Source organism: Myiozetetes cayanensis, unplaced genomic scaffold (assembly GCF_022539395.1).
Source record: "Myiozetetes cayanensis isolate MyiCay16 unplaced genomic scaffold, myiCay2020 scf496, whole genome shotgun sequence".
NCBI classification, from domain to species: Eukaryota; Metazoa; Chordata; class Aves; order Passeriformes; family Tyrannidae; genus Myiozetetes; species Myiozetetes cayanensis.
This window is the reverse complement of record NW_026087738.1, coordinates 1-25,430: the sequence shown is the minus strand read 5'-3', so window position 1 is coordinate 25,430 and position 25,430 is coordinate 1. Positions and strand designations below refer to the sequence as shown.

The following is a 25,430-nucleotide window of genomic DNA, read 5'->3' as shown; positions in this document are numbered from 1 at the left end:
CATCTTGTGCTGCTGCACCTGCTTGTGGTTGGTGATGACCTGGGGATGTTCTATGAGCTCTATGGGGTCTGTATGGGATCTGTATGGGATCTGTGGGGTCTGTATGATTTTGGGGTGGTTTGGGGTGGGTTTTGGGAGGTTTTTGGGGGTTTTTTTGGGGGTCTCACCCCTCTCTGCTGGTCCATCTTGTGCTGCTGCACCTGCTTGTGGTTGGTGATGACCTGGGGGGGCTCTGTGAGCTCTGTGGGGTCTGTATGGGCTCTATAGGATCTGTAGGATTTTGAGGGTGGTTTGGGGTGGTTTTTGGGGTGTTTTTGGGGTTTTTTGGGGGGTCTCACCCCTCTCTGCTGGTCCATCTTGTGCTGCTGCACCTGCTTGTGGTTGGTGATGACCTGGGGGGGCTCTGTGAGCTCTATGGGGTCTGTATGGGGTCTGTGGGGTCTGTAGGGTTTCAGGGTGGGTTTTGGGGTGTTTTTGGGGTGTTTTTGGGGTCTCACCCTCTCTGCTGGTCCATCTTGTGCTGCTGCACCTGCTTGTGGTTGGTGATGACCTGGGGATGTTCTATGAGCTCTATATGGGATCTATGGGGTCTGTATGGGCTCCATAGGGTCTGTATGATTTTGGGGTGGTTTTTGGGGGTGTCAGGGTGTGTTTTTGGGGTGTTTTTGGGGTCTCACCCCTCTCTGCTGGTCCATCTTGTGCTGCTGCACCTGCTTGTGGTTGGTGATGACCTGGGGGCTCTGTGGGCTCTGTAGGGATCTATGGGGTCTGTATGGGCTCTATAGGATCTGTAGGATTTTGGGGAGGGTTTGGGGTGTTTTTGGGGGTTTTTTGGGGGGTCTCACCCCTCTCTGCTGGTCCATCTTGTGCTGCTGCACCTGCTTGTGGTTGGTGATGACCTGGGGGGGCTCTGTGGGCTCTATGGGGTCTGTATGGGGTCTATGGGGTCTGTAGGGTCTCAGGATGGGTTCTGTAGGTGTTTGGGGGTGTTTTGGGGTGTTTTGGGGGTCTCACCCCTCTCTGCTGGTCCATCTTGTGCTGCTGCACCTGCTTGTGGTTGGTGATGACCTGGGGGGGCTCTGTGAGCTCTGTGGGGTCTGTATGGGGTCTATAAGATCTGTAAGGTTTTGGGGTGGTTTGGGGTGGTTTTTGGGGTGTTTTTGGGGTCTCACCCTCTCTGCTGGTCCATCTTGTGCTGCTGCACCTGCTTGTGGTTGGTGATGACCTGGGGGGGCTCTGTGAGCTCTATACGGGGTCTGTATATGGGATCTATGGGGTCTGTATGGGCTCCATAGGGTCTGTATGATTTTGGGGTGGTTTTTGGGGTGTTTTAGGGTTTTTTGGGGGGTCTCACCCCTCTCTGCTGGTCCATCTTGTGCTGCTGCACCTGCTTGTGGTTGGTGATGACCTGGGGGGGCTCTGTGGGCTCTATGGGGTCTGTATGGGATCTATGGGGTCTGTATGGGCTCTATAGGATCTGTAGGATTTTGGGGTGGTTTTTGGGGTGTTTTTGGGATCTCACCCCTCTCTGCTGGTCCATCTTGTGCTGCTGCACCTGCTTGTGGTTGGTGATGACCTGGGGGGGTTCTATGGGGTCTGTATGGGATCTATGGGGTCTGAGGGCTCTGTAGGGTTTTGTGGGGGTTCTGTGGGGTCTGTAGGGATTTGGGGGGGTTTTGGGGGGTCTCACCCCTCTCTGCTGGTCCATCTTGTGCTGCTGCACCTGCTTGTGGTTGGTGATGACCTGGGGGGGCTCTGTGAGCTCTGTGGGGTCTATATGGGTCTATAAGATCTGTATGATTTTGGGGTGGTTTGGGGTGGTTTGGGGTGTTTTTTGGGGTGTTTTTGGGGTGTTTTTGGGGGGTCTCACCCCTCTCTGCTGGTCCATCTTGTGCTGCTGCACCTGCTTGTGGTTGGTGATGACCTGGGGGGGTTCTGTGAGGTCTGTATGGGATCTATGGGGTCTATATAGGGTCTATAGGATCTGTATGATTTTGGGGTGGTTTTTGGGGTGTTTTTGGGGTTTTTTGGGGGGTCTCACCCCTCTCTGCTGGTCCATCTTGTGCTGCTGCACCTGCTTGTGGTTGGTGATGACCTGGCGGATGCCGTTGACGAAGCCGCTCTGGTCGTAGGGGATCAGCCCCATGAAGATTTTCTTCTTGGACGAGTAGAGGAGCATCAGGACACGAACCTCGCACGGTGCCGTGTGGGGGAAGTGCACACAGCCCGCCTGCCACACGGAATGACACGTGAGGGACACGGGAATGACATGGGAATGACTGATGTGGGACATGTTAGAGACACAGGGAATGGGATTTGGGGCCATGGGATGGGATTTGGGGCCATGGGAGGGGATTTGGGGCCATGGGAGGGGATTTGGGGTCATGGGATGGGATTTGGGGTCCCAGGGACATCATGGGGCTGTGTGGGGGAAGTGCACACAGCCCGCCTGGGACACGGGAAAACACGGGAATGACTGATGTGGGACATGTTAGAGACACAGGGAATGGGATTTGGGGCCATGGGAGGGGATTTGGGGTCCCAGGGACAGCAGAACCTCGCACGGCGCCGTGTGGGGGAAGTGCACACAGCCCGCCTGGGACACGGAATGACACGGGAATGACATGGGAATGACATAGAGACATGTTAGAGACACAGGGGATGGGATTTGGGGCCATGGGATGGGATTTGGGGTCATGGGATGGGATTTGGGGCCATGGGAGGGGATTTGGGACACATGGAGCGCGATTTGGGGTCATGGGATGGGATTTGGGGTCATGGGATGGGACACAGAACATGTTAGGAACACAGAGAATGGGATTTGGGGTCATGGGAAGGGGTATGGGACATGTTAGACACTGATATGGGGTGATGAGAGGGGATTTGGGACATGGGATGGGACATAGAATGGGATTTGGGGCCATGGGAGGGGATTTGGGACATGTTAGAGACACAGGGAATGGGATTTGGGATCATGGGATGGGATTTGGGGCCATGGGAGGGGATTTGGGGCCATGGGAGGGGATTTGGGGCCATGGGATGGGATTTGGGAGGGGATTTGGGGCCATGGGAGGGGATTTGGGGTCATGGGAGGGGATTTGGGGCCATGGGAGGGATTTGGGGTCATGGGATGGGATTTGGGGCCATGGGATGGGATTTGGGGCCATGGGAGGGATTTGGGGCCATGGGAGGGGATTTGGGGTCATGGGAGGGGATTTGGGGCCATGGGATGGGATTTGGGACATGGGAGGGGATTTGGGGCCATGGGAGGGATTTGGGGCCATGGGAGGGTTTGGGATCACGGGATGGGATTTGGGAGTCATGGGATGGGATTTGGGATCATGGGAGGGATTTGGGGATCATGGGAGGGATTTGGGGTCATGGGAGGGGATTTGGGGTCATGGGATGGGATTTGGGGCCATGGGAGGGGATTTGGGGCCATGGGATGGGATTTGGGGCCATGGGATGGGATTTGGGGTCACAGGATGGGATTTGGGGTCATGGGATGGGATTTGGGGTCATGGGAGGGATTTGGGGTCATGGGAGGGATTTGGGGTCATGGGATGGGATTTGGGGTCATGGGATGGGATTTGGGGCCATGGGAGGGGATTTGGGGTCTGAGGGATTTGGGGCCATGGGATGGGATTTGGGGTCATGGGAGGGGATTTGGGGTCATGGGATGGGATTTGGGGCCATGGGAGGGGATTTGGGGCCATGGGAGGGATTTGGGGTCACAGGAATGGGATTTGGGGGCCATGGGATGGGATTTGGGACATGGGAGGATTTGGGGTCATGGGAGGATTTGGGGTCATGGGAGGGGATTTGGGGCCATGGGATGGGATTTGGGGACCATGGGAATGGGATTTGGGGTCATGGGAGGGGATTTGGGGTCATGGGATGGGGATTTGGGGTCATGGGATGGGGATTTGGGGTCATGGGAGGGGATTTGGGGTCATGGGAGGGGATTTGGGGCCATGGGATGGGATTTGGGATCATGGGATGGGATTTGGGGTCATGGGAGGATTTGGGGTCATGGGAGGGGATTTGGGGTCATGGGAGGGGATTTGGGGCCATGGGAGGGGATTTGGGGTCATGGGATGGGATTTGGGAGGGGATTTGGGGTCATGGGATGGGATTTGGGGTCATGGGAGGGGATTTGGGATCACAGGAGGGGATTTGGGGTCATGGGAGGGGATTTGGGGTCATGGGATGGGATTTGGGGCCATGGGAGGGGATTTGGGGCCATGGGATGGGATTTGGGGTCACAGGAGAGGATTTGGGGCCATGGGAGGGGATTTGGGAGGGGATTTGGGGCCATGGGAGGGGATTTGGGAGGGGATTTGGGGCCATGGGAGGGGATTTGGGAGGGGATTTGGGGTCATGGGATGGGATTTGGGGTCATATTGGTGATTTTGGGGTCCCTGATGATGATTCTGGGGTCATTAATGATGATTTTGGGGGTCCCCAGAGGTTTTTTGGGGTCTATGATGACGATTTTGGGGTCCCTGATGATGATTTTGGGAGTCCCAGATGGTTTTTGGGGTCTATGATGACGATTTTGGGGTCTCTGATGACGATTTCGGAGTCCCTGATGGTGATTTTGGGGTCCCTGATGATGATTTTGGGGTCATTAATGCTGATTTTGGGGGTCCCCAGGGGTTTTTGGGGTCCCTGATGACGATTTCGGGGTCCCTGATGACGATTTTGGGGTCATTAATGACGATTTTGGGGTTTCCAGGGGGTTTTTGGGGTCCCTGATGACGATTTTGGGGGTCCCTGATGACAATTCTGGGGTCCCTGAGGGTGATTTTGGGGTCCCCAGGGTGGTTCTGGAATCCCCAGGGTGATTTTGGGGGTCCCCAGGGGGTTTTTGGGGGTCCCTGATGACAATTTTGGGGCCCTGATGACGATTTTGGGGTCCCCAGGGGGTTTTTGGGGTCTCTGATGACGATTTTGGGGTCCCTGATGACGATTTTGGGGTCATTAATGATGATTTTGGGAGTCCCCAGGGGGTTTTTGGGGTCCCTGATGATGATTTTGGGGGTCCCCAGGGGGTTTTTGGGGTCTATGATGATGATTTTGGGGTCTCCAGGGGTTTTTGGGGTCTCTGATGACAATTTCAGGGTCCCTGATGATGATTTTGGGGTCATTAATGATGATTTTGGGGGTCCCCAGGGGTTTTTGGGGTCCCTGATGACAATTTTGGGGCCCTGATGACGATTTTGGGGTCCCCAGGGGGTTTTTGGGGTCCCTGATGACGATTTTGGGGTCCCTGATGACAAGGGTGATTTTGGGGTCCCCAGGGTGGTTCTGGAATCCCCAGGGTGATTTTGGGGGTCCCAGGGGGTTTTTGGGGTCTCTGATGACGATTTTGGGGTCCCTGATGACGATTTTGGGGTCCCAGGGTGGTTTTTTTGGGGAGGGGTCCTTACAAAACCACTGCCCATGATCCTGTAGAGCCCCTTGAGCGACTCCAGGTCCTTGTTGGTGAAGTGGAACTGAACCATCCGGGAATTCCGGAAAAGGGGCCCAGGGTGGTCTGGGGGGGGCAAAAAAGGGGTTTCAGGACCCCCCCACAAGAGTTCAAGGCCCCCCCAAATCCCACAAAACTCCCCCCACAAATCTCAGAAAATTCTCCCCAAAAATCCCTCAAAACTTTCCCCAAATTCCACAAAATTCAAAATCCCACAAAACTCTCCCAAAAAATCCCATAAAACTCCCCCAAAATTCCACAAAAATCCCCCCAAAATCCCACAAAACTCCTCCCAAAATACCTCAAAACTCTCCCAAAATCCCCTCCCCAAAATCCTCAGACCCCTCAAAATCCAAAACCCCAAAATTCCAGGCCCCAAATCCCACAGCTCCAAAATCCCCAAAATCCCCCAAATCCTCAAACTCCCCAAAATCCCCAAGACTCCCCAAATCCGAACTCCCCAAATCCTCAGACTCTCCCCAAAATCCTCAAACTCCCCAAAATCCACAAAACCCCCAAAATCCAAACTCCCAAAATCCATCAGGATTCCCCAAAATCCCCAGAATTCCCCCAAATCCTAAACCTCCCAAAACCCTCAGTAAACTCCCCAAAAGACCCCCAGGACCCCCAAATCTCTAAATCCCCAGGACCCCAAAACCCCAGGACCCCCAAAACCCCAGGACCCCAATCCCAAAAACCCCCAGGACCCCCAAATCTCCCCAAGACCCCAGGACCCCCAGAAACCCCAGGACCCCCAAATCACCCCAAAAACCCCCAGGACCCCAAAAACCCCAGGACCCCCCAAATCACCCCAAAGACCCTCCAGGACCCCAAACCATCCCAGGACCCCCAATTACCCAAAAACCCCAGGACCCCAGAAACCCCCAGGACCCTCCAAATCACCCCAGGACCCCCAGCCCCCAAAAAAAAAAATTGGGGTCCCCAAGGTCAGGTGATTTGGGGGAGGAGACCCCGAAATTGGGGTGGGGGCCAGAGGACCCCAAAAACCTCACCAGGAGCTGCTGTGGGATCAGCTGCATGATCAGCTTTTGGGGCCACTGGTCTGTTTTCCTGGGGGTGGGGGAAAGAGAGCATTTTGGAGTCCCTCCTGGTTCCAGGACCACCCCAAGACCCTTCTGGGACCCCCCCAAATCCCTCCAGGACCCCCAAAACCCCAGGACCCTCAATATCCCCCAGGACCCCCAAACCCCTCCCAATCCCCCAGCCCCCTCCACACCAGGAGTTTAGGCCCCTCTTACAACCCCTAAATCCCCCAAATCCCCTAAATCCCCCCAAAGCCCCCAATTCACCCCAAAGACCCCCAGACCCTCAGGACCCCCAAGGACCCCCAGAATCACCCCAGGACCCCCAAACCCCCAGGACCCCCAAACCCCTCCCACTCCCCCATCCTCTCCTCCATTCCAGCACCCTTCAGAGCCCCCTATACCTCCCTAAATGCCCCTAGAGCCCCAGCCCCAAAACTCCCCAGACCTCAGACCCCAAAGACCCCCAGACCCTCAGGACCCCCAAGGATCCCCAAACCCTCCCAGGACCCCCAAACCCCTCCCACTCCTCACTCTCTCTCCATCAGCAACTTCAGAGCCCCCTTATCCCCCTAAATCCCCCAAAATCCCCCAAAATTCACCCCAAAGACACCCCCAGGACCCCCAGGACCCTCAAAACCCCCAGGACCCCCAAAACCCTCCCAGGACCCCCAAACCCCTCCCACTCCCCCCTCTCCCTCCATTCCAGCACCTTCAGAGCCCCCTTATCCCCTAAATCCCCTAAATCCCCTGAAAGCCCCCAAAACTCCCTCAATTCACCCCAAAGACTCCCCAGACCCTCAGGACCCCTCAGGACCCCAAAACCCCCAGGACTCCCAAACCCTCCCCAGGACCCTCCCAGGACCCCAATCCCACTCCCCTCACTCTCCCTCCATTCCAGCACCTTCAGAGCCCCTTACCCCCTAAATCCCTAAAGCCCCCAAAACTCCCCCAATTCACCCCAAAGACCCCCCAGACCCTCAGGACCCCCAAAACCCCCCAGGACCCCCAAAACTCCCCAGGACCCCCAAAACCCCCTCCCAACTCCCTCCCACCTCCTCCCTCCATTCCAGCACCTTCAGACCCCTTTATCCCCTAAATCCCCCAAACCTCCCCAATTCACCCCAAAGACCCCCAGACCCCAGGACCCCCAGGACCCCCAGGACCCCAAATCCCCAGGACCCCCAAAACCCCCAGGACCCCCAAAACCCCTCTCCTCCCCCACTCTCCCTCCATTCCAGCACCTTCAGAGCCCCTTATCCCCCAAATCCCCCAAAACTCCCCAATTCACCCCAAAGACCCCCAGACCCTCAGGACCCCCAGGACCCTCCAAACCCTCCCAGGACCCCCAAAACCCCCAGAAGCCCCCAAAACCCTCCCTCCCCACTCTCCCTCCATTCCAGCACCTTCAGACCCCCTTATCCCCCTAAATCCCCCAAACTCCCCAATTCACCCCAAAGACCCCTGGACCCCAGGACCCCCAAATTCCCCTAAGACCCCCAAAGACCCCAAAACCCCCAAAACTCACAGGTTGTTCTCCCCAGCATTGACGTAGACCTGGCAGGGCAGGGACCGGGTGAGCTTCGTGCTCGAGTCCACCGAGGCCGGCTTGGGTTTCTGGGGGGATTTGGGGGTCCCCAGGGGGATTTGGGGAGTCTAACTAGAGATTTGGGGGTCACTGGAAGGTTTGAGGGTTCAGAAGGAAGATTTGGGGGTCCCTGAGGGGGTTTAGGAGTCCCAAGGGGAATTTGGAGTCCACTGACCGGCTTGGGTTTCTGGGGGGAATTTGGGGGTCCCCAGGGGGATTTGGGGGTCCAGAGAGGATTTGGGGGTCAGAAGGAATTTGGGTTTCTAGGGGGTGAGATCCCAGAGGATTGGGGGTCTCCAAGGGGATTTGGGAGTCACAAAGAGATTTGGGGGTCAGAAGGAAGATTTGGGGGTCCCTGGGGGGTTAGGGTCCCCAGAGGATTTGGGGGTCCACCGAGGCCGGCTTAGGTTTCTGGGGAGATTTGGGGGTCCCAGGGGGATTTGGGGAGTCACAACGAGAGATTTGGGGGTCCCTGGGAGGTTTGAGGTCACAAGGGAGGTTTAGGGGGTCCCCAGAGGGATTTAGGGGGTCCCAGAGGAATTTGGGGGTCCCCAGAGCGATTTTGGGGGTCACAAGGGGGATTTGGGGGGTCAGAAGGAAGATTTGGGGGTCCCCAGAAGGATTTGGGAGGTCAGAAGGAAGATTTGGGGGCCCCCAGGGGGATTTTGGGGGTCACAAGGGGGATTTGGGGGGTCAGAAGGAAGATTTGGGAGGTCAGAAGGAAGATTTGGGGGTCCCCAGGGGGGATTTGGGGGTCAGAAGGAAGATTTGGGGGTCCCCAGGGGGATTTTGGGGGAGTCCTCAGGGGGGAATTGGGGGTCCTCAAAGGGTATTTGGGGGGTTAGAAGGAAGATTTGGGGGTTCAGAAGGAAAATTTAGGGGGTCCTGGGGGATTTTGGGGTCACAAGGGGGATTTGGGGGTCCCCAAGGGGTTTGGGGGTCCACTGAGGCCGATTTGGGTTTCTGGGGGGATTGGGGGTCCCCAGGGGGATTTGGGAGTAACAAAGAGAGATTTGGGGGGACAGAAAGAAGATTTGGGGGTCCCCAGGGGGTTTTGGAGGTCCACAAGGGAATTTGAGGGGGTCCTCAAGAGATTTGGGGGTCACAAGGGGATTTGGGGGTCAGAAGGAAAGATTTAGGGGTCCCCAGAAGGATTTGGGAGGTCAGAAGGAAGATTTGGGGGTCCCCAGGGGGATTTAGGGGTCACACGAGAGATTTGGGGGTCAGAAGGAAAATTTGGGGGTCAGAAGGAAGATTTGGGTTTCTGGGGGAATTTGGGGGTCCCCAGGGGGATTTGGGGGTCACATGAGAGATTTGGGGGGACAGAAGAAGATTTGGGGGTCCCCAGAGAGATTTGGGGGTCAGAAGGAAGATTTGGGGTCCTGGGAAGGTTTGGGGGGTCCCCAGGGGATTTAGGGGATCCGAGAGGTTGAGGGTCAGGAAGGAAGATTTGGGGGGTCCTTAGGGGGTTGGGGTCACAAGAGGGATTTGGGGGTCCCCAGAGGGATTTGGGGGCTCAGAAGGAAGATTTGGGGGTCTCCAGGAGGATTTTGGGGGTCACAAGAGAGATTTGGGGGTCCCCAGGGGAATTTGAGTTTCGGGGGGGGGAAATTTGGGGGTCCCCATGGGGGATTTTGGGGGTCAGAAGGAAGATTTGGGGGTCCCCAGGGGAATTTTAGGGGTCCCCAGGGGGATTTTAGGGGTCCCCAGGGGGGTTTTAGGGGTCCCCAGGGGGGATTTGGGAGGTCAGAAGGAAGATTTGGGGGTCCCCAGGGAGATTTTGGGGGGTCAGAAGGAAGATTTGGGGGTCCCCAGGGGGGTTTTAGGGGTCCCCAGGGGGGATTTTAGGGGTCCCCAGGGGGGTTTTAGGGGTCCCCAGGGGGATTTTGGGGGGTCAGAAGGAAGATTTGGGGGTCCCCAGAGGGATTTGGGAGGTCAGAAGGAAGATTTGGGGGTACCCAGTGGGATTTGGGGGGGGTCCCAGGGCAGCTTTCACCCCCAAAGAGCCCCCCAAGCAATCACTGAGTGAACCCCCCCATTTATCACCCCAAAATCCCCCTAAAACCCCCCCAAGTTCACCCCAAACTCCCCCCAAGGACCCCCCAAAACCCCCCAGGACCCCCAAAACCCCCTAAGGCCCCCAAACCCCTCCAAATCCCCCTTTAACCCCTCCCACTCCGGCCTCGCGCCCCTAAACACCCCAAGACCCCCAAAAACTCCCCTAATTCACCCCAAAGACCCCCAAAGACCCCCAGGACCCCCAAACTCCCCAGGACCCCCAAACCCCCAAATCCCCCCAACCCCCCTCCAGACCCCCCTCACTCCTGCCACTCGGACCCCACTCCAGGCCAGCACCTCGAGCCCCCTCAGCACCCCAAGACCTCTAAAATCCCCCAGACTCCCCAAATCCCCCAATTCACCCCAAATCCCCCAAACGCTCCCCAGGACCCCAAAGACCCCCAGTTCACCTAAGACCCCCAGGACCCCCCCTCACCTCCTGCCACTCCAGGACCCACTCAGGCCAGCACCTTCAAACCCAACCCCATCCTTAAAACACCCCAAGACCCCCTAAAATCCCCCAATTCACCCCAAAGACCCCCAAAGACCCCCAGGATCCCCAAAGACCCCCAGGACCCCCAAAACCCCCAGGACCCCCAGGACCCCCAGGACCCCCTCACCTCCTGCTACTCGAGGACCCCACTCCAGGCCAGCACCCCAAACCCAACCCCCTTAAAACACCCCCAAAACCCCCAATTCACCCCAAAGACCCCCAGGACCCCCAATTCATCCCAATGGCTCCCCAGGACCCCCAAATCACTCCCAGACCCCCAACCCCCCAGGACCCCAATCCTCCCAATCCCCCAGCCCCCAACCCCCTCACCTCCTGCCACTCCAGGACCCCTCCAGGCCAGCACCTCAGCCCCCCTCAGCACCCCAAGACCCCCAAGCCTCCCCAATTCACCCCAAATCCCCCAAACCTCCCACAAAGACCCCCAGGACCCCAAAACCCCAGGACCCCCAGGGACCCCCTCACCTCCTGCCACTCGAGGACCCCACTCCCAGGCCAGCACCTCGAGCCCCCCTCCCAGCACCCCAAGACCCCTAAACCCCCAGACTCCCCCAAATCCCCAATTCACCCCAAGACTCCTCAGGATCTGAAGCCCCCAGGACCCCCAGGCCCCCCTCACCTCCTGCCACTCAGGACCCCACTCCAGGCCAGCACCCTAAACCCAACCCCATCCTTGAAACACCCCAAGACCCCCAAAACTCCCCTAATTCACCCCAAAGACCCCCAGGACCCCAAAACCCCCAGGACCCCCAGGACCCCCCTCACCTCCTGCCACTCAGGACCCCACTCCAGGCCAGCACCCAAACCCAACCCCCCTTAAAACACCCCAAAACCCCCAATTCACCTCAAATCCCCCAATTCACCCCAAAGACCCTCAGGACTCCCAAATCCCCAGGACCCCACCAAGCCCCCCTCACCTCCTACCACTCGAGGACCCCACTCCAGTCCCCAGGACACCCCTAAAACCTCCCGTATCACCCCAAGACCCATAAAGCCCCCAAATCCCCCAAGCTCCCCCAAATCCCCCAGGACCCCCAGGCCCCCAGGACCCCCAAGCCCCCCTCACCTCCTGCCACTCGAGGACCCCACTCCAGGCCAGCACCCCAAACTCAAACCCCCTTAAAACACCCCCAAGACCCCCAATTCACCCCAAAGACCCCCAGGACCCCCAATTCATCCCAAAGGCTCCCCAGGACCCCCAAATCACTCCCAGACCCCCCAACCCCCCAATTCACCCCAAACCCCCAGTTCACCCAGGACCCCCTAGGACCCCCTCACCTCTTGCCACTCGAGGACCCCACTCCAGGCCAGCACCCCAAACCCAACCCCTTAAAACACCCCAAAACCCCTAAAACCTCCCAGGACCCCCAACCCCCCAATTCACCCCAAAGACCCTCAGGACCCCAAAGACCCCCAGGACCCCCAAAGCCCCAGGACCCCCCTCACCTCCTGCCACTCGAGGACCCCACTCCAGGCCAGCACCTTGAGCCCCCCTCAGCACCCCAAGACCCCCAAAACCCCCAGGCTCCCCCAAATCCCCCTAAATCCCCCAAAGACCCTCAGGACCCCAAATCCCCCAAGACCCCCAGGCCCCCCTCTCCTGCCACTCTAGGGACCCACTCCAGGCCAGCACCCCAAAATCAAACTCCCCCTTAAAACACCCCAAGACCCCTAAAATCCCCAAACTCCCCAAATCCCCCAAAGACCCTCAGAGACCCCCAAAACCCCCAGGACCCCCAAGCCCCCTCACCTCCTGCCACTCGAGGACCTCCAGGCCAGCACTTGTTCCCCCGGACTGTTGGGGTCCCGCCAGAGGCCCTAGTGGGGTTCGCAGGTTGGGGGGCGCGCTGAGGGGCCCCCACTGGTCTGGGGAGGGAGAAAAAGAGTTCAGTGACCCCCAAAATAAAGAGCACCCAGAGATACCCACAGACCACGGGAAAAATCCCCCCAAAATTGACCCCCAAAAAGACCCCCAAAAATAGTCCTCCCAAAATTAAATTTAGCCCCCAAAATTAAATTTAACCCCAGAAAATTAAATTTAAACCCCCAAAATTAAATTTAACTCCCCCAAAAATAAATTTAACCCCCCAAAATTAAATTTAACCCCAGAAAATTAAATTTAACCCCCTCAAAATGAAATTTAACCCCAGAAAACGAACTCTGACCCCTCCAGAAAATTAAACTCCCAAAAATAAATTTAACCCCCAAAATGAAATTTAACTCGAAATGAAATTTAACCCCCAATGAAATTTACCCCCAAAATGAACTCTGACCCCTCCCAAAAATTAATTTTAACCCCAAAAATGAAATTTAACCCCCCAAAATTAAATTTGAACCCCCAAATGAAATTTAACCCCCAAAATTAAATTTAACCTCTAAATTAAATTTAACCCCCATATTAAACTTAGCCCCTAATGAAATTTGACACCCCAAAATTAAATTTAACCCCCAAATTAAATTTGACCCCAAAAATTAAATTTAACCCCCAAAATTAAATTTAACCCTCCAAAATTAATTTAACTCCCAAAAATTAAATTTAGCCCCCTCAAAATGAAATTTGACCGCCCAAAAATTAAATTTAACCCTCCCAAAATTAAATTTAACCTCTCAAAAATTAAACTTTAACCTCCCAAAATTAAATTAAACCCCCCAAAAATGAAACTTAACCCCCAAAATGAAATTTAATCCCCAAAATAAAAATTAACCCCCCAAAAACTAAATTTAACCCCCCCAAAATGAACTCTGACCCCTCCCAAAAATTAATTTTAACCCCAAAAATGAAATTTAACCCCCAAAATTAAATTTAACCCCCATATTTAAATTTAACCCCCAAAAAATTTAACCCCCAAAATTAAATTTAACCCCCCAAAATTAAATTTAAACCCTCAAAATTAAATTTACCCCCAAAACAGAACTTAACCCCTCCAAAATGAGCTCTGACCCCCCAAAATGAAATTTAACACCTCCAAATTAAATTTAACCCTCCAAAATTAAATTTAACCCCCAAAATTAAATTTAACCCCAAAATTAAATTTACACCCTAAAAATTAAATTTAACCCCCAAAATTAAATTTAAGCCCCCAAAATTAAATTTAACCCCTCCAAAATGAAATTTAACCCCCAAAAATTAAATTTAAACCCTTCAAAATGAAAGTTAACCCCCAAATTACATTTAACCCCCAAAAATTAAATTTAACCCCCAACATGAAATTTACCCCCAAATATTAAATTTAACCCCAATGAAATTTAACCCCCAAAATTAAATTTAACCCCTCCAAAATGAAATTTAACCCCCTAAAATTAAATTTAAACCCTTCAAAATGAAAGTTAACCCCAAATTACATTTAACCCCCCCAAAATTAAATTTAACCCCTAACATGAAATTTACCTCCCAAAATGAAATTTACCCCCAAAATAAAAATTAACCCCAAAATTAAATTTAACTCCTCCAAAAATTAAATTTAACCCCTCAAAATTAAATTTAACCCCAAAATTAAATTTAACCCCCAAATTGAATTAACCCCAAAACAGAACTTATCCCCCCCAAATGAGCTCTGACCCCAAAATTAAATTTAACCCCGAAATTAAATTTAACTCTACAATGAAATTTAACCCCAAAAATAAAAATTAACCCCCAAAATTAAATTTAACCCCCAAAATTAAATTTAACCCCCAAAAATAAATTTAACCCCAAAATTAAATTTTATGCCCCAAAATGAAATTTAACCCCCAAAAATTAAATTTAAACCCTTCAAATGAAAGTTAACCCCCAAATTACATTTAACCCCCAAAATTAAATTTAACCCCCAGAAATGAAATTTACCTCCCCAAAAATGAAATTTACCCCCAAAATAAAATTAACCTCCAAAAATTAAATTTAACCTCCCCAAAATTAAATTTAACCCTCAAAAATTAAATTTAACCCCAAAATTAAATTTAACCCCAAAAGTTAAACTTAACCCCCAAAATTAAACTTAGCTCCCCCAATGAAATTTACCCCCCCAAATTAAATTTAACCCCAAAAATTAAATTTAACGCCCCCAAAATGAAATTTAACCCCAGAAAATGAACTCTGACCCCTCCCAAAAATTAAGTTTATCCCCAAAATTAAATTTAAGCCCCCAAAATTAAATTTAACCCCCAAAAAATAAATTTAACCCCCAGAATTAAATCTCCCAGACTCACCATGGGGGCTCCAGGCTGGGCCGGGGCTGCCCGGGGTTGGGGGCAGGAGCCCCGCGGGGGAGAGAGCCCCTGGCCCTGGGGGCAATTTTGGGGAGGGGCGATGGGGCCCGGGGAGGGCTGGGGGGTCTGGCTGAAGGGGGCTGGAGGGGGCAGGGGAGGGACTGAGGGGAGGAAAGAAAGAGAGGGGGGCTAAGGGAGTGCTGAGACCCCAAAACCCCCTCTGAGACCCCCAAACCCCTCTGAGACCCCCAAAACCCCCTCTGAGACCACCCCCCACCCCAAAACCCCCTCTGGGCTCCCCAAAATCACTTTAAACCCCCCAAATTATTTAACCCCCAAACCCCTCTGAGACCACCCCCACCCCCAAACCCCCTCTGAGACCACCCCCACCCCAAACCCCCTCTGAGACCACCCCCACCCCAAAACCCCTCTGGGCTCCCCAAAATCACTTTAAGACCCCCAAAATCATTTTAATCCCCAAACCCCCTCTGAGACCACCCCCCACCTCAAAACCCTCTGAGACCCCCAAAACCCCCTCTGAGACCACCCCACCCCCAAAACCCTCTCTGAGATCCCCAAAATCCTCTTAAAACCCCCAAAAATCACTTTAATGCCCCTGAAACCCCATCTGAGACCACCCCCCAACCCCAAAACCCCTCTGAGATCCCCAAAATCCCTTAAAACACCCCAAAAATCACTTTAACCCCCAAACCCCTCTGAGATCCCCAAAATGCCTTTAAAACATCCCCAAAATTATTTTAACCACCCCAAAACCCCTCTGAGACCACCCCCCACCCCAAAACCCCTCTGAGACCCCCAAAATCTTCTTAAAACCCCCAAAAATCACTTTAATGCCCCCAAACCCCCTCTGAGACCCCAAAACCCCCTCTGAGACCACCCCCACCCCAAAACCCCTCTGAGACCACCCCACCCCAAACCCCTCTGAGATCCCCAAATCCTCTTAAAACCCCAAAAATCACTTTAATGCCCCCAACCCCCTCTGAGACCACCCCCCACCCCAAAACCCCTCTGAGATCCCCAAAATGCCTTTAAAACATCCCCAAAATTATTTTAACACCCCAAAACCCTCTGAGACCACCCCCACCCCAAAACCCCTCTGAGACCCCCAAAATCTTCTTAAAACACCCAAAAATCACTTTAATGCCCCCCAAACCCCTCTGAGACCCCCAAAACCCCTCTGAGACCACCCCCACCCCAAAACCCCTCTGAGACCACCCCCCACCCCAAAACCCCTCTGAGATCCCCAAAATCTTCTTAAAACCCCCCAAAATCACTTTAATGCCCCCAAACCCCTCTGAGACCACCTCCCCACCCCAAAACCCCCTCTGAGCTCCCCAAAATCTTCTTAAAACTCCCAAAAATCACTTTAAACCCCACCAAAATCACTTTAAACCTTCCAAAATCACTTTAAGCCCCCAAAATCCCTTTAATGCCCCCCCCAAATCACTTTAAAGCCTCCCAAAATCTTTTTAAACCCCCCAAAATCCCTTTAAAATCCCCCCAAAATCCCTTTAACCCCCTCAAAACCCCCAATCCCCCCCAAATTTTGGGGTGGGGGTTTCTCAGACCCTCCCAGAGCTCCAAAACCCCCCAAATTTTGGGGTGGGGGTTTCTCAGACCCTCCCAGAACCCCAAAAGCCCCCCAAATTTTGGGGTGACTCACGGCCTAACCCCCAAATTTTGGGGTGGGGGTTTCTCAAACCCTCCCAGAGCCCCAAACCCCCCCCAAATTTTGGGTTTCTCAGACCCTCCCAGAGCCCCAAACGCCCCCAAATTTCGGGGTGGGGGTTTCTCAGATCCTCCCAGAGCCCCCCAAACTCCCCCCCAAAAATTCAGGGGTGACTCACAGCAGCCCTAAACCCCCCAAATTTTGGGGTGGGGTTTCTCAGACCCTCCTAGAGCCCCAAAACCCCCAAATTTCGAGGTGGGGTTTCTCAGACCCTCCCAGAGCCCCCAAAGCCCCCAAAATTCAGGGTGACTCACAGCACCCCAAAACCTCCACATTTTGGGGTGGGGGTTTCTCAGACCCTCCCAGAGCCCCCCAAACCCCCCCCCAAAAATTCAGGGGTGACTCACAGTGCCCCAAACCCCCCCGAATTTTGGGGTGGGGGTTTCTCAGACCCTCCCAGAGCCCCTCAAACTCCCAGCCCCTCCCCAAAAAAAATTGGGGGGTTACTCACAGTGCCCCAAACCCCGCCCAGATTTTGGGGTGGGGGTTTCTCAAACCCTCCCAGAGCCCCAAAAGCCCCCCTAAATTTTGGGGATGGGGGTTTCTCAGACCCTCCCAGAGCCCTGAACTCCCCCAGATTTTGGGGTAGGGAGGGGGATCAGACACTCCCAGTACCCTGAACCCCCCCAAATTTTGGGGTGGGGGTTTCTCAGACCCTCCCAGAACCCCAAAACCAACCCCAAATTTTGGGGTGGGGGTTTCTCAGACCCTCCCAGAGCCCCAAAACCCCCCAAATTTCGGGGTGGGGGTTTCTCAGACCCTCCCAACACCCCGAACCCACCCCAAATTTTGGGTTTCTCAGACCCTCCCAGAGCCCCCCAAACCCCCCCAAATTTTGGGGTGGGGGTTTCTCAGACCCTCCCAGAGCCCCAAAACCCCCCAAATTTTGGGGTGGGGTTTTCTCAGACCCTCCCAGAACCCCAAACCCCCCCCCCGAATTTTAGGGTGGGGGTTTCTTAGACACTCCCAACACCCTGAACCCCCCCGAATTTTAGGGTGGGGGTTTCTCAGACCCTCCCAGAGCCCTGAACCAACCCCATATTTTGGGGTGGGGGTTTCTCAGACCCTCCCAGAGCCCCAAAACCCCCCCTAAATTTTGGGGTGGGGTTTCAGACCTCCCAGAGCCCTGAACTCCCCAGATTTTGGGGTAGGGAGGATCAGACCTCCCAGTACCCTGAACCCCCAAATTTTGGGGTGGGGTTTCTCAGACCCTCCCAGAGCTCAAAACCTCCCCAAAATTTTGGGGTGGGGGTTTCTCAGACCCTCCCAGAGCCCCAAACCCCCCCCCAAATTTTGGGGTGGGGGTTTCTCAGACCCTCCCAGAGCCCCCCAAACCCCCAACCCCTCCCCAAAAAAATTGGGGGGTTACTCACAGTGCCCCAAACCCCGCCCAGATTTTGGGGTGGGGGTTTCTCAGACCCTCCCAGAGCCCCAAAACCCCCCCAAATTTCGAGGTGGGGGTTTCTAGACCCTCCCAGAGCCCCCAAGCCCCTCCCAAAAGTTGGGGGTGACTCCTGATGCCCCAAACCCCGCCCAGATTTTGGGGTGGGGGTTTCTCAGACCCTCCCAGAGCCCCTCAAACCCCAGCCCCCAAAAAAATTGGGGTTACTCACAGTGCCCTAAACCCCGCCCAGATTTTGGGGTGGGGTTCTCAAACCCTCCCAGAGCCCCAAAGCCCCTAAATTTCTGGGGTGGGGTTTCTCAGACCCTCCCAGAGCCCTGAACTCCCCAGATTTTGGGGTGGGAGTGATCAGACATCCCAGTACCCTGAACCCCCAAATTTTGGGGTGGGGTTTCTCAGACCCTCCCAGAGCCCCCCAAACCCCCCCCCAGAAATTCAGGGGTGACTCACAGCACCCCAAAACCCCCCAAATTTTGGGGTGGGGGTTTCTCAGACCCTCCCAACACCTGAACCCCCAAATTTTGGGGTGGGGTTTCTCAGACCCTCCCAGCACCCCGAAGCTCACCCTAAATTTTGGGGTGGGGTTTCTTAGACCCTCCCACTTGAACCCACCCCAAATTTTGGGGTGGGGGTTTCTCAGACCCTCCCAGAACCCCAAACCCCCCCCCCGAATTTTAGGGTGGGGGTTTCTTAGACACTCCCAACACCCTGAACCCCCCAAATTTTGGGGTGGGGGTTTCTCAGACCCTCCCAGAGCCCCAAACCCCCAAATTTTGGGGTGGGGTTTCTCAGACCCTCCCAGAGCCCCCAAACCTCACTCCCCAAAATTGGGGGTGACTCACAGCGCCCAGGCTCTTCTGGCTCTTGGCAGCCTCCACCGCCGACTGCGTCGCCGCCTGCGCCGCGTTCAGCGCGCGGGGGCACCTTAATTCTGGGGAGGGGGTCCAGGTTCTGCGGGGGTCTTGGGACACCCTGAACCCCCAAAAATAAAGGGGAGAAGGAAAGAGAAGGATTTACCTGGTAGGGTTGTGGTCCGGCGGGGGCTGTGAGGGCCAGGGCAGTTGGGGCTGGGGGCAGCTGGGGGCCACGGTGGCTTTGGGGGGCAGCGAGGCCGAGCCCGTGGTGCTGCCTGGGGTTTTGGGGTGGGTTTTTTTGGGGGGGGGTTAAAAACACAAAGAAAAAGGGGTGATGGGGGATACAACCCCATTTCCCTTCATTTTCCCTCACTTTTCCTCGCCCTTTTCCCCATTTTCCCCCACTTTCCCCTCACGTTTCCCACCCTTTTCCCCTCAGGTTTCCCCCCATTTTCCCCTCACATTTCCCACCATTTTCCCTTCATTTTCCCCTCACCTTTCCCCATTTTTCCCCTCATGTTTCATTTTCCCTCACCTTTCCAAATTCTTTCCCTCACATTTTCCCCCATCTTTCCTCACTTTTCCCACTTTTCCCTTCACTTTCCTCCCTTCTGCCTTTCCCACTTTCCCTCACCTTTCTCCATCTTTTCCCTCACCTTTCCCACCATTTTCCCCTCACTTTTCCCACCATTTTTCCCCTCACCTTTCCCACCATTTTCCCCTCACCTTTCCCACCATTTTCCCCTCACCTTTCCCACCATTTTCCCCTCACATTTCCCACCATTTTCCCTCACCTTTCCCATCCATTTTCCCTCACCTTTCCCACCATTTTCCCCTCATGCTTCCCCATTTTTCCCTCACCTTTCCTACCATTTTCCTCATGTTTCCCCATTTTCCCACTCACATTTTCCATTTTTCACCTTCCTTCCACTTTCCTCACCTTTCCCTCCACTTTCCCTCACTTTTCCCACCCTTTTCCCTCAGTTTTCCCTCCATTTTCCTCACACTTTTCCCTACCATTTTCCCTTACACTTTTCCCTCACGTTTTCCCGCCCTTTTCCTCTCATCTTTCCCCCACCATTTCTCTCTCCTCCATTTTTCCCTCACTTTTTTCCACTTTCCATGTTTCCCACTTTCCCCTCACCTTTCCCTCCATTTTCCCTTCATTTTCCCCTCACCTTTCCTGCCCTTTTTCCATTTTCCCCATCACTCTTTCTCTCACTCTTCTCACTCATTTTCCTCTCTTCACCTTTCTGCCCTTTTTCCTCCATTTCCTGCTCCATTCTCTCACCTTTCCTCATTTCCTCATTTTCCTCCATTTTCCTCACACCATTTTCCCCTCACCTTTCCCACCATTTTCCCCTCACCTTTCCACCATTTTCCCTCACATTCCCATCGCTTTCCACTCCATTTTCCTCACCTCTCATGTTTCCCCCATTTCCCCTCACCTTTCCATTTTCCCTTCATTTTTCCCTCACCTTTCCTGCCCTTTTCCCCTCACATTTCCCCCCATTTTCCCCTCACATTTCCCACCATTTTCCCCTCATTTTTCCCCTCACTTTTCCCCCCATTTTCCCCTCATGTTTCCCCCCACTTTCCCCTCACCTTTCCCACCATTTTCCCTTCATTTTCCCCTTACCTTTCCCACCCTTTTCCCCCCATTTTCTCCTCACATTTCCCTCCTTCTCACTCCTTCCACCCTTTTCCTCACCTTTCCTCTCCCTTTCCCTCACATTTCCCTTTTCCCCTCACATTTCCTTTTCCCTCTACATTTCCCTTTTTCCTCACATTTCTCCCTTTTCCTCACATTTCCTTTCCTCCCATTTCCTCCTTTCCTCCCATTTCTCCTCCTTTTTCTCACATTCCTTTCTCCTATTTCCCTCTTTTCCTCCTATTTCCTCCTTTCCCCTCACATTTCCTTTTCCCCTCACATTTCCCTCCTTTCCCCTCATTTCCCACCATTTTTCTTCTCACCCCCAGCCCCGCTCCTATCCCGACCTCTCCTCAATCCCGAGTCTCTCAGACCTGGCAGGCACTTCCTGACCAGCACCATGTGCCGTCCTGCCTCCTGCCCTGGGGTTCCAGGCCCTGGGGCCCTTTCAACAGAAGCGCCTAGCTGGCAGCTTATGGGCGACCACCAGAAGTGATCCCGCTGCTGGGACTCCCAAAATTACCCCTCACCTCAGCAATCCTCTGCACGAGGCTCTCGGTGCTGTACCCAGAGTAGGTGGGGTGGGACCCCCATTGCCCTCCCATCTCCCCAGCCCCTCGGGGTGGTCCCAGCCCCCAAATCACCCCCAAATCCCCCTCACCTCAGCAATCCTCTGCACGAGGCTCTCGGTGCTGTGCCCAGAGTAGGTGGGGTGGGACCCCTATTGCCCTCACCATCTCCCCAGCCCCCATCCCTGAGGTGGTCCCAGCCCCAAATCCCCCAAATCCCCCTCACCTCAGCAATCCTCTGCACGAGGCTCTCGGTGCTGTACCCAGAGTAGGTGGGGTGGGACCCCATTGCCCTCCCATCTCCCCCAGCCCCAGGGGTGGTCCCAGCCCCCAAATCCCCCAATCCCCCAAATCCCCCTCACCTCAGCAATCCTCTGCACGAGGCTCTCGGTGCTGTACCCAGAGTAGGTGGGGTGGGACCCTCATTGCCCCCCATGTCCCCCAGCCCCCCAAATCCCCCAAATCCCCCTCACCTCAGCAATCCTCTGCACGAGGCTCTCGGTGCTGTACCCAGAGTAGGTGGTGCTCTCCACGGCGGGCAGCAGGTACGGGGGGGAGTTGCAGATCAACACACACACCTTGTGGGTCTGCCCGCTGGTTTTAGGGGAAAATGATGGGGAGGGGTCAGAGACCACCCAAAAAAAAACCCAGAGCCCCACTAAACCCCTCAGGACCACCTCAAACCACTCAGGAACTCTCTCAAACCCCTTGGGGATACCCTGAAACCCCCCGTGAGACTCCCCCCCAAACCCGTCAGGACCACCCCAAACTCCTCTGAGACCCCACAAACCCCTCAGGACGCCCCCCAAACCTCTCACCCCACCCCAAACCCCCTGAGAACCCCCAAACTGTCCCCAAGACCCCCCAAACCCCTGAGGACCCCCAAACTGTCCCCAGACCCCCAACCCTCTGAGACCCCCTAAGCCCCCTGAGCAACCCCAAACTGTCCCCAAGACTCCCCAAACCCCTAGAACCCCTCCAAACCCCCTTAGGACCCCCAAACTGTCCCCAAGACCCCCAGAACCCCTGAGGCACCCCCAAACTGTCCCCAAGACTCCCCAAACCCTTCAGAACCCCTCCAAATCCCCTGAGGACCCCAAACTGTCCCCAAGACCTCTCCAAACCCCCTGAGGACCCCAAACTGTCCCCAAGACCCCCAAACCCTTCAGAACCCCCTCCAAATCCCCCTTAGGACCCCAAACTGTCCCCAGGACTCCTCCCAAATCCCCTGAGGACCCCCAAGCTGTCCCCCAACACCTCCCTAAACCCCTCTGAGGACCCTCCAGAACTGTCCACAAGACCCTCCAAACCCCTGAGGACCCCAAGCTGTCCCCAAGACCCCCAAGTTCTCCTGAGGACCCTCCAAACCCCTCACTCCACCCCCAAACCCCTCTGAGGACCCCAAACTGTCCCCAAGGCCCCCAGACTCCACAGGACCCCCAAACCCCTCACCCCACCCCAAACCCCCTGAGAACCCCCAAACTGTCCCCAAGACATCCCCAAACCCCCTGAGGACCCCCAAACTGTCCCCAGACCCCCAGACCCCCTTGAGGACCCCAAAACTGTCCCCAAGACTCCCCAAACCCTGAGAACCCCCAAACTGTCCCCAAGACCCCCAAACCCCCTGAGAACCCCCAAACTGTCCCCAAGACCCCCAAAACCCCTGAGAACCCCCAAACTGTCCCCAAGACATCCCCAAACCTCCCTGAGGACCCCCAAACTGTCCCCAAGACCCCCCAGAACCCCCTGGGCACCCCAAACTGTCTCCAAGACCCCCAAACCCTTCAGAACCCCCTCCAAACCCCTGAGGAGCCCCAAACTGTCCCCAAGACCCCCCAGAACCCCCTGAGCACCCCCAAACTGTCCCCAAGACTCCCCAAACCCTTCAGAACCCCTCCAAACCCCTGAGGAGCCCCAAACTGTCCCCAAGACCCTCCAAACCCCCTGAGGACCCCCAAACTGTCCCCAAGACTCCCCAAACCCTTCAGAACCCCTCCAAATCCCCTTAGGACCCCCAAACTGTCCCCAAGACCCCCAGAACCCCCTGGGCACCCCAAACTGTCTCCAAGACCCCCAAACCCTTCAGAACCTCCTCCAAACCCCCTGGGACCCCAAACTGTCCCAAGACCCCCAAGCCCCCTGAGGAGCCCCAAACTGTCCCCAGACCCCCAAGCCCCTAGGGACCCCCAAACTGTCCCAAGACCCCAAACCCTTCAGAACCCCCTCCAAACCCCTTAGGACCCCCAAACTGTCCCCAAGACCCCCAAACCCTCAGGACCCTCCCCAAACCCTTCTTAGACCTCCCCAAACCCCTCAGAAACCCCCAGACCCCTCAGGTTCCCCAAGCCCCCTGAGCACTCACATCTGCTCCCTCATCTTCTTGAAGTCATCAAAGAGCTGCAGGGCCGTGCTGAGCCCCTCGGCGATGAGGCTGCAGCTCTCGCCGCCCCCCCCCACGAACCTGCCGCGATTTTGGGGAGGGGAAGACCCTCAGACCCCCCTCAGACCCTCAGGCCTCCCCTCAAACCCTCAGCCCTCCCCTTGGACCTTCAGACCCCTCTTCAGATCCTCAGCCCCTCCCTCAGACCCCTCCTCAGACCCTCAGCTCCCCCCTCGGACCCCCAGCACCGTCCTCAGCCCCTCAAAACCCCCCTCAGCCCATCAGCCCCTCCCTCAGACCCCTCCTCAGCCTCTCAGACCCCCTCAGTCCCTCAGACCCCTCCTCAGCCCCTCAAAACCCCCTCAGCCCATCAGCCCCTCCCTCAGACCCCTCCTCAGCTCCTCAGACCCCCTCGGACCCTCAGCCCTCCTCAGCCCCTCAGACCCCCTCAGACCCTCAGCCCCCTCCTCAGCCCCTCAGAGCCCCAGCACCCCCTCAAAGCCCCCTCAGCCCCCAGCACCCCCTCAGCCCCCAGAGCCCCCTCAGCCCGCTCCTCAGCCCCCCTTGGACCCTCAGACCCCTCCTCTGCCCCTCAGATCCCCAGCACCCCTCAGAGCCCCCCTCAGCCCCCAGCACCCCCTCAGCCCCTCCTCAGCCCCTCAGGCACACCTCAGCCCCCTCAGCCCTCAGACCCCCTCAGTTCCTCAGCCCCCCAAAACCCTCAGCCCTCCTCAGCCCCTCAGCCCCCTCAGCCCCTCAGACCCCTCTCAGCCCTTCAGACCCCCCTCAGCCCCCTCCTCACCCCTCAGACCCTCCCTTGGACCATCAGCCGCCTCCTCAGGCCCTCAGCTCCCTCCTCACACCCTCAGCCCCTCAGCCAACCCTTCAGTGCCCTTCTCAGCCCCCCTAAAAACCTCAGACCCCTCCTCAGACCCTCAGACCCCTCCTCACCCCTCAGCCCCTTCTCAGCCCCTCTTCAGCCCTCCTCAGCCCCCTCCTCAGACCCTCAGCCCCCTCCTTCCAAATTTCCCCCAAATCCCAAAATTTCCACCCCAGGTGTGTCCCCCTCCCCAAAGCCCCCCTTTCCCCCTCACTGGATGCTGTCGAGCCAGGTGAGGAACTCGTAGGCGCTGCTGGTGGGCGCGTGGCACTGCACGTACGACTCGGGGGCACAGTCCACGGTGTTGAACACCACCAGGCTGTACTGGGTGCCCCCAAACTGGGAGAAAATGGGGGAATGGTCACAACAGGAACCCCCCAAACCATTCAGAGATCCCACAAACCGCTCAGGATCCCCCAAACCCCTCAGGATCCACGGTGTTGAACACCACCAGGCTGTACTGGGTACCCCCAAACTGGGACAGGATTGACATCAGAGTCAGAACAGGAGCCCCCCAAAACCCACAGAGCTCCCCAAAACTGCTCAGGAACTCCCAGACCCCTCAGAGCTCCCCCAAACCCCTCAGAATCCACGGTGTTGAACACCACCAGGCTGTACTGGGTGCCCCCAAACTGGGCAAACAGGGGGGAATGGTCACAATAGGAACCCCCAAAACCCACAGAGCTCCCCAAAACCACTCAGGATCCCCACAAGCCGCCTCAGAGATCCCACAAACCCCACAGAGCTTCCCAAAACTGCTCAGGATCCCCGGTGTTGAACACCACCAGGCTGTACTGGGTGCCCCCAAACTGGGACAGGATTGACAAGAGAGTCAGAACAGGAGCCCCCCAAAACCCACAGAGCTCCCCCAAACCACTCAGAGATCCCACAAACCACTCAGGATCCCCGGTGCTGAACACCACCAGGCTGTACTGGGTGCCCCCAAACTGGGAGAAAATGGGGGAAATGGTCACAATAGAAACCCCCCCCAAACCCCACAGAGCTTCCCAAAACCCCTCAGGATCCACGGTGTTGAACACCACCAGGCTGTACTGGGTACCCCCAAACTGGGAAAACAGGGAGGAG

The 25,430-nt window shown here is 55.6% G+C and overlaps 1 protein-coding gene across 1 annotated transcript in view; it reads right to left on the bottom strand.

Annotated features, from left to right (window-relative positions):
- Positions 1–25,291, bottom strand: part of LOC126648356 (mediator of RNA polymerase II transcription subunit 25-like) — a gene marked incomplete at its 5' end in the record, with an annotated part of 34,175 nt that extends 8,884 nt beyond the window's left edge. The window contains 15 exon segments of the mRNA XM_050331175.1: positions 168–392; positions 1,577–1,783; positions 2,000–2,230; positions 5,433–5,530; positions 5,533–5,539; positions 6,487–6,544; positions 8,045–8,133; positions 12,120–12,166; positions 12,536–12,539; positions 18,853–18,934; positions 19,028–19,053; positions 21,558–21,678; positions 23,447–23,545; positions 24,559–24,819; positions 25,239–25,291. Of these exon segments, the coding sequence (XP_050187132.1) occupies positions 168–392; positions 1,577–1,783; positions 2,000–2,230; positions 5,433–5,530; positions 5,533–5,539; positions 6,487–6,544; positions 8,045–8,133; positions 12,120–12,166; positions 12,536–12,539; positions 18,853–18,934; positions 19,028–19,053; positions 21,558–21,678; positions 23,447–23,545; positions 24,559–24,819; positions 25,239–25,291 (1,608 nt within the window).
- Positions 25,292–25,430: the final 139 nt, after the last annotated feature.